The 13346-nt window shown below is 40.3% G+C and overlaps 2 protein-coding genes across 2 annotated transcripts; one reads left to right on the forward strand and one right to left on the reverse strand.

Annotated features, from left to right (window-relative positions):
• Positions 1–3656: 3656 nt before the first annotated feature.
• LOC118361924 (homeobox protein OTX2-like) lies at positions 3657–5640 on the reverse strand. The gene is made up of 2 exons (XM_035742161.2): positions 5194–5640; positions 3657–4758 (listed from the first exon to the last, which is right to left on the reverse strand). The coding sequence occupies exons 1-2, from the start codon at positions 5461–5463 to the stop codon at positions 3934–3936; spliced, it is 1095 nt and encodes a 364-aa protein (XP_035598054.1). The 5' UTR covers positions 5464–5640; the 3' UTR covers positions 3657–3933.
• A 2131-nt stretch (positions 5641–7771) lies between these two features.
• On the forward strand, positions 7772–12024 carry tmem254 (transmembrane protein 254). Its single transcript, XM_035798867.2, has 4 exons — positions 7772–7940; positions 9098–9201; positions 9878–9937; positions 11160–12024. The coding sequence occupies exons 1-4, from the start codon at positions 7854–7856 to the stop codon at positions 11281–11283; spliced, it is 375 nt and encodes a 124-aa protein (XP_035654760.1). The 5' UTR covers positions 7772–7853; the 3' UTR covers positions 11284–12024.
• Positions 12025–13346: the final 1322 nt, after the last annotated feature.

The following is a 13346-nucleotide window of genomic DNA, read 5'->3' on the forward strand; positions in this document are numbered from 1 at the left end:
AATCCGTTTGTTATGTTTACCTCCTGTACACAAACATTTTCCTAAATGTTCCTCTCTGGCCTGTGTGTAATAAATGATGCTACTGTGAATGAATTGTGCTGCTGGGTGAGAGCAACAGATGTCGTCTCTCTTTCCATTGTGTCTCGCAGCCCATTTCCCCCTGTGGAGCACGTGCGACTACAGGGGTAGCAGTCGCAGGAAAACATTGGTCATAGCAACAGATATGCACCTCCCTACTCAGCTGATCTGGTGGATGCTGTTGTACTATGAGAGGGCGAGTGAGGTCATCGTTTGATTCGGTTGATTTCATTCATGCTTGCAGTCGACAAGACGGAATATTGCAGAAGGCACAGTTACATTTAGACAAAAACTTTCAAAAAACAAAAACACAGGGTATTGCGTTCGATGAAAAGGTTCCTAGCTTACAAGAAATGACGGTTTAAAAAGTCACATTTGGCTGTTAAAAAGTCTGATGGTTAGTGGCTATGGTAGAACGTTTCAGCCTGTTTGTCCTTGTGTGGATGCTGGACAGTCGTTTCTGGTTGTAAAGTAACTCTGCCAGTACGGTCTCCCCTTTCTGTGGTTACATGACGTAGGAGGGTGGTCAGTTTGGCGCATGACGGGAGGGATCTTCTATGGTGTCTATAGAAATCTTACAATATCATATGACAATATCCATGAGCGATAGAGTAATGGATGGCACAGACGATCTTATTTGTATTATAAAAGATTGTGGTTTTAGAATTATAGTTGGAAACATATACAGTCTTTTTGAACCGTTTATCCTTTATTTTTCCCATGAAGGTTGACTTCTTTTGAGAGACCTGAAGAAATGTCAGCACGGGGAAAGCATTAGAAGTGTACGTCAACCATCAAAGAAATCAAAGAAATTAAATACATAACAATACATAATATAGAAGCAGAATGGAGTTTCAAAACACGGACACTACAATACATTATATAGAAGCAGAATGGAGTTTCAAAACACGGACACTACAATACATTATATAGAAGCAGAATGGAGTTTCAAAACACGGACACTACAATACATTATATAGAAGCAGAATGGAGTTTCAAAACACGGACACTACAATACATTATATAGAAGCAGAATGGAGTTTCAAAACACGGACACTACAATACATTATATAGAAGCAGAATGGAGTTTCAAAACACGGACACTACAATACATTATATAGAAGCAGAATGGAGTTTCAAAACACGGACACTACAATACATTATATAGAAGCAGAATGGAGTTTCAAAACACGGACACTACAATACATTATATAGAAGCAGAATGGAGTTTCAAAACACGGACACTACAATACATTATATAGAAGCAGAATGGAGTTTCAAAACACGGACACTACAATACATTATATAGAAGCAGAATGGAGTTTCAAAACACGGACACTACAATACATTATATAGAAGCAGAATGGAGTTTCAAAACACGGACACTACAATACATTATATAGAAGCAGAATGGAGTTTCAAAACACGGACACTACAATACATTATATAGAAGCAGAATGGAGTTTCAAAACACGGACACTACAATACATTATATAGAAGCAGAATGGAGTTTCAAAACACGGACACTACAATACATTATATAGAAGCAGAATGGAGTTTCAAAACACGGACAATACATAACATAGAAGCAGAATGGAGTTTACGGACACTACAATACATTATATAGAAGCAGAATGGAGTTTCAAAACACGGACACTACAATACATTATATAGAAGCAGAATGGAGTTTCAAAACATAGACACTACAATACATAATATAGAAGCAGAATGGAGTTTCAAAACACGGACACTACAATACATAACATAGAAGCAGAATGGAGTTTCAAAACACGGACACTACAATACATTATATAGAAGCAGAATGGAGTTTCAAAACACGGACACTTCAATACATTATATAGAAGCAGAATGGAGTTTCAAAACATAGACACTACAATACATAACATAGAAGCAGAATGGAGTTTCAAAACACGGACACTACAATACATAACATAGAAGCAGAATGGAGTTTCAAAACACGGACACTACAATACATAACTAGAACAATGGAGTTTCAAAACATACAATACATTATATAGAAGCAGAATGGAGTTTCAAGACACGGACACAAATACATTATATAGAAGCAGAATGGAGTTTCAAAACATAGACACTACAATACATAACATAGAAGCAGAATGGAGTTTCAAAACACGGACACTACAATACATAACATAGAAGCAGAATGGAGTGTCAAAACAAGGACACTACAATACATTATATAGAAGCAGAATGGAGTTTCAAAACATAGACACTACAATACATAACATAGAAGCAGAATGGAGTTTCAAAACATGGACACTACAATACATTATATAGAAGCAGAATGGAGTTTCAAAACACGGACACTACAATACATTATATAGAAGCAGAATGCAGTTTCAAAACATAGACACTACAATACATAACATAGAAGCAGAATGGAGTTTCAAAACACGGACACTACAATACATAACATAGAAGCAGAATGGAGTTTCAAAACACGGACACTACAATACATAATATAGAAGCAGAATGGAGTTTCAAAACACCGGCACTACAATACATAATATAGAAGCAGAATGGAGTTTCAAAACACGGACACTACAATACATAATATAGAAGCAGAATGGAGTTTCAAAACATGGGCACTACAATACATTATATAGAAGCAGAATGGAGTTTCAAAAATCTATAAAAATGTATCCTATAATATATGGTAATTAAAATGGGTCATCGTGGTAATCTAGCATAAGAGTAATGACAAAAGCTCCTTCATCAGGCAGCTTGTATGGACAATTTAAGAGTTATGGTCAGAAACAGCATTATAATTGATACACGGTACATTGACCAGCTCCTTGCATTCCCATACTATGAATCTGTGACTTACAAGCACCATCTAGTGGATATATGTTGCTTTACACTGTGCAAGAGGGACAACTGATCAAATGCATGACAAATACAGATGAGTGTAAAGGAACGTAAATTCAAAGCCTTACTCAGTGGATTCACAACCATCTTGAAGGCCTACTTAGTCTCTCTGTGTTTTAAATCCACTTCATTATGGCATGATACTTTAAGAATCAACACGATATTACTTCCTCTAAATCAAAGGTGTTTTAATACAATGGATTTGTTCAAATAAAATAAAATAAAATGTTAATGTCACATGCGCCGAATACAATAGGTGTAGACCTTACAGTGAAATGCTTACTTTACAAGCCCTTAACCAACAATTCAGTTTTAAGAAAATACCTTTAAAAAAGTAAGAGTTAAGAATAACAAATAATTAAAGAGCAGCAGTAAATAACAATAGCTGGGCTACATACAGGGGGTGCCGGTACAGAGTCAATCTGTCAATGTGCAGGGGCACCGGTATCGAGGTAACTATCTACATGTAGGTAGAGTTATTAAAGTGGCTATGCATAGGTAATAACAGAGAATAGCAGCAGCAGGGGGGGTAGTGCAGGAAGTCTGGATAGTGCAGGAAGCGATAAGTAGATAACCTAAAATAAGTAGATAACCTAAAATTAATTGGGATGAAGTACATGGGAGAATAAATTGAACCATTGTGGAATTAAGGATGTATGATCCTCTCTCTCTCTCTCTCTCTCTCTCTCTCTCTCTCTATCACTTTCTCTCTCTCTCTCTCTCTATCGCTCTCTCCCTCTCTCTCTCTCTATCGCTCTCTCCCTCTCTCTCTCTCTCTCTCTCTCTCTCTCTCTCTCTCTCTCTCTCTTTCTCTCTTAGTCCACAGAAACCCAGGCTATACAGTAAACACTCTCGTACTCCCACAAACATACAAAATGCTACAATAATAATAATAACAATGAAGAGGTTGTCTATCGTTAAGAAAAAGAAGAGTGAGCTAAGACTTCAGCAGTAAACCAGTTTGTCCCCATTGGGGTGGCTGTCCAGTCCATCTCCCTCCCGCCACTCTCCCTCCAGCTCTCCCAGGATCTCCTGCAGGGACATGGCCGGGAGCTCTGGCAAGGGGGCATGGTGCGGGGCTTGTCCTGGGTATTCTGGGGTAAACATAGCCATGCTCCAGGAGCCATCCAATCGGGAACCTTGGCCTTCCATCGGAGGGGTGTTCTCTTGTCCAACTTCCCAGCAGCCGGAATCCGGGGTGGCTGGGGCCTGGGTCTGGGAAATGGGGCCTCTATAGGCTTCCTGGGGGTTGTTGTAGAAGGGCTGCTGCTCGGCTGAGCGATGGTAGAGGAAGGCCTTGCTGGAGCCAGAGCTGTAGTTCCTCACCTCCAGAGGAGAGGGGCTCCATATGGACTGGACTGGGGTCGCCTGGTCAACTGCCTGGGGCCAGGCTCCTTGAACCATCTGGTGCCCGGGGCTCTTCAGGTGCATGCTGGAGCTGTATCCCAGCACCTTGGCCTGCCTTAACCCAAACTGGGAGGTGTTGTGGCCAGTCTCCTCCGCTCCAGGGTAGGGTGGAAAGTAGCGTCCATAGAAAAAGTAATCCTCCTCCTTCACCTGGGCGGAGTAGGCAGGGGGAAGGCAGGGAGGGGTGGACAGAGGGGCAAGGCTGTGCTGGCTAGCCCCTGTCCCCATGGTGCGGGTCTGGGAAACTGGATCCTGGACAGGGGTGAACCCACCAGGGGAGTGTAAGCCAGAGTCTGACTGGCACAGAAACGTCTTAGCTCCCTTACACTTCAGAGTCCGAGCCCTCCTGTTCTGGAACCACACCTGGAGTGAAATTGCAAAACAACTGTGTTATAACACTGCATTTAGAATGTACATCCAACGCAAACAGAAACAACCTGACTAAGATAGAATTATCTGCTTTGAGCCCATGTTAATAATTTACCAAGCCCACTCACAAACACCTGTAGAATACAGTGAGAGCATTGGGGGCTTATCTTGCTTCTGTCTCCTCTGTTTACTATAAGTGTTTTACATTCTACCAGTCAGACCAAACGAACCACAGATAAAACCGCTTACATCATCGTAGTGAATTAAAAGATAAACAGAAACCCTGATACCAGTATCAGCAGCACACATGCAGGCCCCATTTTGAACACAGGGCATGTGTAATATAAACCAAGCCCGTTACACTCGTGTGTGCGGGCGTCTGTGCGAGCGCGTTCCGGCATGCTTACATGTGTGTGCGTAGCTGCTTACCTGGATACGAGATTCAGGTAGCCCTGTTTTCTGGGACAGGCTCTCTCTCAGGCTGATGCCAGGGTAAGGGTCTGTCTCAAATGTGACACGGAGTAGCTCCACGTGCTCTTTGGAGAAGCTGGTCCTCTTTCTGCGGTTGGTACTCCGGCACGAGGCTCCGGTAACGGCCATCTGTCCTGGGACATCTGAGGGGGAAAAAATCAGGTTCCAGATCAGAGATGAGCCAGAGGAGCCCATGGCAGGACAGGTTGTGGAGGGTGGTCTTATCATGAAGTGAGTCTGTCTCCAGGATAGGTTTGCTTAGGCAAGAATCTATATGTGACTCTGTCACTTTGAAGCATTACGACTGGTAAACCTAGCCCATAGGACAAAAACATCTGTAAAGTTCCTTTGATATTTCAAACCCCCTAAAAATCCATTGTTTTTACAAAAGCAAATGTTCAGCTTTAGAGAATTAAAAAAAAGTATAAAATAAATACATTTCCCCCCAAAAATGACAATAATTATAATCTGTGATTCACCTGGCCTACTCAAAAATACAAATCTGACATTGTCTATATGCTGGGTCAGCCAGTGACCTCTCCTTACTGATGCTGGTGTCCTTCCACATGGTGCCTTGATAGTATCCAAGATGTGTAGGAATCTGTAAGTGTTCTGTGAGTCGGTATAGATACTCCTTCATGAAGGCTCTCAAGAGCTCTGTCTCCAAAATGTATAGACCGCCCTTTTATATCATTTGCAAGAAGACTCTGTACCCAACCAGTATCCAAAGTTTGGCAGTTTGGAGGGGGGTATGTTTGTGTTGACCTGGGGGTTGTCTTAGAGGTACTGAGGCAAAGATAATGTGAATGGCCCTCTCCCATCCTCATCACATGCAAGGTCATTGGCACACAAGGAGACATAAAATACATGACTAAATAAAACACGACTCTTACGGACTAGCTGAAAATTGATGCTGTATAACAGTAATACGTGCTTACTTCTTTGTGTGTAGATAATGTGGAGCTTACTGCATTTTCAAGGTGCCTTATAAACAAGTGTTTGGCATTGTGTCCACAGAAACTATTACAGCTGCTAACTTTTTTTTGTGTTCACAAAGTCCTTGGTTTGTTTGCATCTATTAACCGAACAACTGGCTTGAAGAAATATCAACTCACGTGCCTATTAGTGAAACGCAAAATGCCATTCATGAACAGAACCTTTTCCACGACTGCTGTGTTCTATTGAAAAGCAACACAGATGCAAGATATAAAAATAAGAAAAACAAGGATGTGTAATTGTTTGGTGATTTAATAGGACCATAATCAATATGCTACCTCACCTCCCAATTGATGTATAGGCCCAATACAGTGAAAGGTCAGGGGTTGCGCTGGTTTCATCAATGCCTATGGGAAAGACTGACCCTGAGGACAGTGAACTTTCAGCTCAGTGACACTGATAGAAATGTAGGGAAACCCCGACACAGGTATTTTAACACAGAAGTAGTTGAACCAAAAGACAATAATATTATGTAAATAGTACAATATACTGTAATATACCTTAGTATTTTATCTCTTACTGGTATTAAAATAACATATAACAAAATGCAATAACAGCACTGTTATCTCTACTTTTAATATCAGCCGGTGAGACATTCCTTGTCTTTTCTTTCCTTATCTGGTCTGCGAGAATCAGTGTCTCCATGCTTTGGGACGGCTCCTCCTTTTCCGGGGCCATTGGACCTGACAGCAATTCATTCTGGGGGTTATCCAAATCCTATTACACATTATGTGTAGCCCTTTGGTCCTTCAAGCCTCTTGCAAAATTGGTATTGTCCTCCTCAATACATACATAGCCTATAACATTTGCATTTGCACACTTCAGAACGTGTCATATGGTGGCTCCTCACATACTGTTTCATCACTGCTTCAAATAAAAGCTATATTACAAAATAAACAAGTTAAACTCATAGCACATGCAAATACATTGTCTCTATTTCACAATGACCTCATGTAGGCTATTCTTTGAGTTCATTAACTGTTTTGCTCAGGATTTAAATACTTCCGACACACAGTTTTACATGCAATAATCAGTGAAAAATAAGTAATAATAACTAGTTTGACCAATTCCCATTTGACTAATGGTGTAATTACTATAAAGTGATTGATTCGTTATTGTTATGCAGATAGAGATATCTAGACTATGAGAATCAGATTGTAAATACCTTAGGTCCCATGACCATTTTACTGTAGAACCATTAGTTTAGATCTAGTCTACATCCATTAGCCACTTAGATGGATAATGGCCCACTTTTACTGATCTTTAATCCTATAACTTTGATTAAAATAGACGAAAATCATTGGCAAATACATTTACTTGCCAATGATTTTCGTCTATTCTATTCAAAGTTGTAAATGTATAATAAATCAACAATACATGCACACATGCAGTGCATGCACTTTTAACTTTTCTCTTTATTTCTACCAAGGCTATTCCTATTTCGAAACAAAATAGCACTTGTCTCAAATCAATATTGAACCTTGGATATCATATGACTGATAAAGAAAGATTGACATCATCCTACTCTAATCCCATTCAGAGACAGCCGTCTCGGTACAAAAGCGTACTTACTGTTTTTGTTGCACGTGTTAATTTGAGAGCGGGACAAGTTAAACGCAAACATGGCCAAAAGCGACGGGTGTCATTATTTTAGAAGAACCAGTGTTTTTTGGATAACTACAGTGGCGCTTTCGATGGGATACTTCACAGTAAGTCAAAGCCACAAAACGTGGATGGTTTTGAAGCAATACCACCGCAATTATAAAGCAAATGGTTGAGTTGACTGTGCCACAACCACGGTGGCACAGTCAAAGCGTCACCACGAATAGACTCCGGGTGGATCTCCATTTTACTCGGCCAACTTTCTTTCTTTTATTCAGACATTTGTTTTTGTTGTTTTTGTTATTCAATTCCCGTGAAGTCCATGACGAAGTAGTACAGTATTTAGCTTACGAAGTTAGCCTGGATGTTGCGCGTGCAATGAAAGTGTATCCAGGTCATCAACCCTGCGAGTTAAATATGAATTATTCCTGCTGTAAGATCCCGGCTAATACAATTCATTTGAAAATGTGTAATTAATTGAAATATATATATTGTATAGTTTCCGTTGTAATTACCGACTTTTAAACTATCTATTATTGCATTTACGTGTGGGGGGGGGTGGAAGAATGTACCTGCGCTGCGGAATGGAATTCCATGATATTGTTACGTTAGATAGCCTTTGACATTTCTCTAAGCAGGCCTATTTATCAGCCATAGATAACCCCATAGACAACGCATTATGTTTGGAATGTGGGGAAAGGGTGAGTTTAACCTAACATAGCAGGCGTGAAAAGATCATTTGGGTGCAATATGTCTCTTAGTAGTCTAGTTCTATTCTGGCTAAATAATATCCCCTCATTGACACATCATTTCCCCACGTTGCCTTCCTCAGTCATGTAAGTCAGAGGTCATACTAATGTCAGGATGAGTGCGCCAACACGGGAACCCCAGTGACAACTGCTTGCTAGGACTGTCAGCGAGTTTGGCTATATCTGAACAATGATGAGCCAAAAGTGGAGTGTTCGTGCACAATGGCCTCTGCACAAGCTGGAAGCCCTCTGGAATGTATAGGCCTGAATAGTCTTTTTGTTAAGCATGTTGCAACCTGCCAGAGGTGGACATAATATTCAAAACTCAATGTTACATTGACCATGTGATTATATTCGAAAATTACTTGGATAGGGGACATGTGTACTTAATTAATGTTGTCAAAAGTTGTGGAAGCAATTCATGTGTATGGGGCACTGTTTATAACATGCTATTTAGTGAAAACTGTGTTTTCCATGAACTGACCGTCTGACCGCATCTCTGTTCTGTGTTTCAGTGGACAGTGTTCTGGCCACAGCAGGTCCCCTATGACAACCTGGGCCCTCTTGGAAGCCTGTCCAGATACCTGGTGGACAATTACCATTCTCTCATGTACAAAGGGTAAGTTAGTGTTTCTCCATGGTAATGTTTACAAGATTCTGTCATCAAGTAATATTCGTTAAAATGTTGGCCAAACAACCTTATAGTCAGAATGAGGATAGTCAATGTGAAATTGAAAGAAATGCTGAATGAAACTGCAGTTACAATGTATAGCACATGCAGCTTCTACAGTTGTTAGGCCTAACTCTGTAATAACCAATAATTTTAGGTTTAGCATGCAAATGAACAAGGAATAATTACTGCACTGGGTAGGTTTGCCAGCACACCATATCACTGTAAATGAGATTTCAAGTGATGTGCCAAGTACCCACAGAATACAGAGGCTTGGTCAGTCTGCATAATCCACTGTGTCCCACTCTCTTTCAACATTTTCACACTCTTTTCACAACATTTTCAAACAGTGTAACACTTCCACTCATCAATCACATGCATGACCGCTTATGAAATATCAAAGAAACACTCACACATTTTATATCCGCACAAGACCAATGTGTTTTCTGTTTTTAAATCTCTAATCAATTGCTGTGGTGTGGGACCATTACACTGTAGCTTGAGGAAATCATAAAATCATTGGTCACTTGCCTGAAAAAAATGTAAGACTGTTTTTAAAGAAAGCTGTTCGACATTGATTAGAAACACCCTCATTCTGAATGTTGGGTGTTGCTCTGTGTTTCAGATGGTGGGCAACCTGGGTCATCCACGTGGCAGAAGCCCTTGTTGCCATGAAGGTCTGCAGGTAAGATGGATGTTCATATATCCATGTCTCCTCCAGGGGGTGCTATTTATCTGCTTTCTATCAGGCTCCCTCTAGTGACATGCTATCACACCTACTTTAAAACCCAAACCCTTAAAACCCCTGTAGGTCTAAGCCTAAGCAATATCTACTAAGCTAACATGTATCATTGTTTTAAGATGGTCATTAAATGTAGAATTTAGCCATTTTAATTTAGAATTGTAGGACCCTTGTCGTTATAAAACAAATATTTGATAATACATTGAATTTGGCCTTTACTGCTATAGCCCAACACATTGAATAACACATTGATAAATGGCAAAACCAAAAGTTCAAAAATAAATATTTGTATTTTATTTTGACCCATGTTTGGTCACGTTATTTTTTGTCACATTTTACCCCCTATGCACTTTTAGCAATTTTTACAGCCCGGTACTGGGTTAACCTTCAGACGACTCCCCTGAAGTTTGTGTGCGTCATAGAGTAGAACATCTGGCACCTTTGTGTTTTGGAGAGTCTCCCCTTTCGATATTGGGGACATATTCGTTTGTATTCGGTTTTGTGAAAAGACCTCTTCGAAATGAGGATGTCCGCGACAGAGTTCAGACGACTGCCGTGAAGCTTGTGGATGTCGTAGAGCCAAAACAACCGACACTGCCGTGTTTGTGAAAGTCTCCCGTTTTGGCATATTAGTTACTTAGCTCACACGGTTCGGGTTTTGCAGACGATTTTGTGACAATTTTCTAATCCGGAGCCTCTGTGTAGAAAAAGGCCACTTTCACAAGCCCCATGTTATGGAATAAGCCTCATATCGGCGTAAAGAGGGGATTGAGCTACAGCCGTTACAAGAAATGGTGTCTCTAGCATAAACACACGGGGAGCTAATCGACTCTTAAGGTGTTTAAGCCTATGTGTTGACTCATGTTGCCCAAAGGTCAAAGAGAAGAAGTGGGAGTCATAGAGCTACTGTTGACTGTACCGAATACAATAGTTTTATTGTGATTCTTCTAGTGCACCATTCCACACCATGTTTTGTTTTGGCCAGAAGGGGGCATCGTATAACTGCATGTCTAGTTACATTTAAGATCTTACTATGCACAGTCTTCTGTCTCCTCTCTTTATATTTGCCAATTTGGACTCTACTCAATACCTTAAGGGCCATTGTGTTCTAGTCACTGACACTGAACCTGAGACCAAACTGCTGCCTGTCTGTGTCTCTTCACAGTGACAAAGGGGTGGACGGCACAATGACACGTTGCCTCTGGTTTGTCCAGACGGTGCTGTTTGGCTTTGCCTCTCTCGGCCTGCTTCTCAAATACAAGCCTGACCACAGGACCAAACAACACTGATGCCACAAGGAAGACCCTGCTGCAGAACAAAGTCTATAGTCTTTATAGACTACACACCACTTCCTCTACAAATAATGAGTGGCCATGGCATGATGTGAACTTTTATCTGCAAACTGTTTAATCTGTTTGGGAACAAGATAGTCATTTGTGATTCCAGATTGAACAGTGCCCAGAGAGGACCATAAATTAAATAACTTACAACATTGTGATTGTTAAGGACCTTTAGACCTTCTGATTGAACAGTAGAAACATTCAAGCCATCAAAACTCTTCATCTTACGATACATAGCTATTGTGAAGCTTCCCACCACACACCCAACATTCCTCAGAAAATAAATGCACTTTTTTTTATCCAGAGCATATTTTAGGACAGAATGCAATGCACTGTTTACACAGAGATTATCACAAGGTTCAAAATGACAAAATATTTTCTGTTTTATATCATGATGGAAAAGTACCAAGTTTTCCTACAAAATGTTTTCTAATCATGCTACAGCATTTTCAAATGTTAAGTTCAGATCACCCATTATAATCACTGTTTCTTGTTTTAAGAAAAAAGGACTACAGATGTTTCTTAAATTACCATAGATTACATTAGATTAGATTAATCCATTTGCCTTTAAGCATGAGCATGCTGGGAATTAATTCACAAATTAATATAGATAAGGGATAAGATGAGAGACGAAGAGTGAAGTTCTCTAATTTATAACGTGTGACAAATAAAGAGTGATTGATGAACAAACTTGGCTGTTTAAATCAACTTTATTTTTGTCCGCCTCTGTCTATCATACTGTGTGCTTGGACAGCCATGACGAGGACATAACATCATGGTGTACTGTCCCACAGAATCTCTTGTACAGGGCCCGGTTTCCCAAAAATATCTTAAGGCTAAGTTCATTTTAGAACCATACAGTGGTGACTTGTCATTCAGTGGAAGGTGGGGCTGTAAGCCCACATTTGTAGCAAAATAAAGCCTGTTTTGCATGTTATTTATTATTAATATGTGTCGCATATCAGTTTACAAACAATGTAAAGAAAAAATATATATCATTGAGTTAATAACAGTGCATACAAACATGGTCTCTTTTTTGTTTTCTTGAGTAAGGCAGCTCCAAAATGCAGGTGTTTCAGCCTAGCTCAGTGGTTTCTGTGGTGGTGGGGCAAGCCAGCAGAAAATACGGAGCGTTGTGCAGTGATTGGCTCAGTGTTCTATCACTCATGGGGACTGCCAAGTCTAAGGGTAGAGTTCGAAAACTCAAGCCCCTTGGGTGCTGCTATAGAGTTACATTAGAAGTGCACATCCAAGAAGGCTCAAGATCATTGGCCACAGATAAAATGACGTCAAATCACGTTATATCTATAGTAGCTTTGATTGGACTGATCGTGTCAACCTCATACTTTCAAAATTTTAGCTAGCAGTCATCTTCATGAATCAAGTCGACCATCAAGTCCTCTGGCAAATAATGAAGAAAAATTACGGATAAAACATCAGTGCTCATCGGCCATTGGACATAAACAAGTTGGAAATCTCAAATTCAACAATGAGTGCTTTGGAAGGGGTCAGTGCCTAACTGCAAGCATTGCACATCAATCATTAGCCTGCTATTCAGTGGAGTGACTTTGTGGTTCCAAATCTAAGATTAAGGGTCGCTTTTCCTAGTTTACAATTATAAACATTCAACATTGGCCATGCTGTCAATGATGCATGATTTGTGCCGCATTCAAAACCACTGTTAACTTGGAAAGGCAAAATCTGGATAGTGAGTTCAAGACAACTGGGAACTCGAGAAAAACGAGATCCGACTGGGAAAATACGTTTTGGACTTTCATCCAACTCGGAATTGTAAATTGGGAACTCGGCCCTCTTTCTAGAGCTACGACCTGAAGATCACTAACGTCATCATGATTCAACCTTGTTTACTGAGTTCCCAGTTGTCTTGAAAGCACCACCATTCCAGAGAATGCCAGACTTTGATGACAAAGTTTGATGACAAAATTTGCACACTAAGGACTGCTTCACCACTTTCCTGTTCAAGTGAGCACAGCACAACAAACTGAGTCCAA

This window comes from Oncorhynchus keta, chromosome 2 (genome assembly GCF_023373465.1).
Source record: "Oncorhynchus keta strain PuntledgeMale-10-30-2019 chromosome 2, Oket_V2, whole genome shotgun sequence".
Classification (NCBI taxonomy): domain Eukaryota; kingdom Metazoa; phylum Chordata; class Actinopteri; order Salmoniformes; family Salmonidae; genus Oncorhynchus; species Oncorhynchus keta.

Coding starts and splice junctions, on each gene's coding strand:
- LOC118361924 (XM_035742161.2), bottom strand. CDS start 5,463: ATGATAAGACCACCCTCCACAACCTGTCCTGCCATGGGCTCCTCTGGC. Junction 4,759..5,193: donor TACCTGAATCTCGTATCCAG/GTAAGCAGCTAC, acceptor ATTTCACTCCAG/GTGTGGTTCCAGAACAGGAG.
- tmem254 (XM_035798867.2), top strand. CDS start 7,854: ATGGCCAAAAGCGACGGGTGTCATTATTTTAGAAGAACCAGTGTTTTT. Junction 7,941..9,097: donor TTTCGATGGGATACTTCACA/GTAAGTCAAAGC, acceptor TCTGTGTTTCAG/TGGACAGTGTTCTGGCCACA. Junction 9,202..9,877: donor CATTCTCTCATGTACAAAGG/GTAAGTTAGTGT, acceptor TCTGTGTTTCAG/ATGGTGGGCAACCTGGGTCA.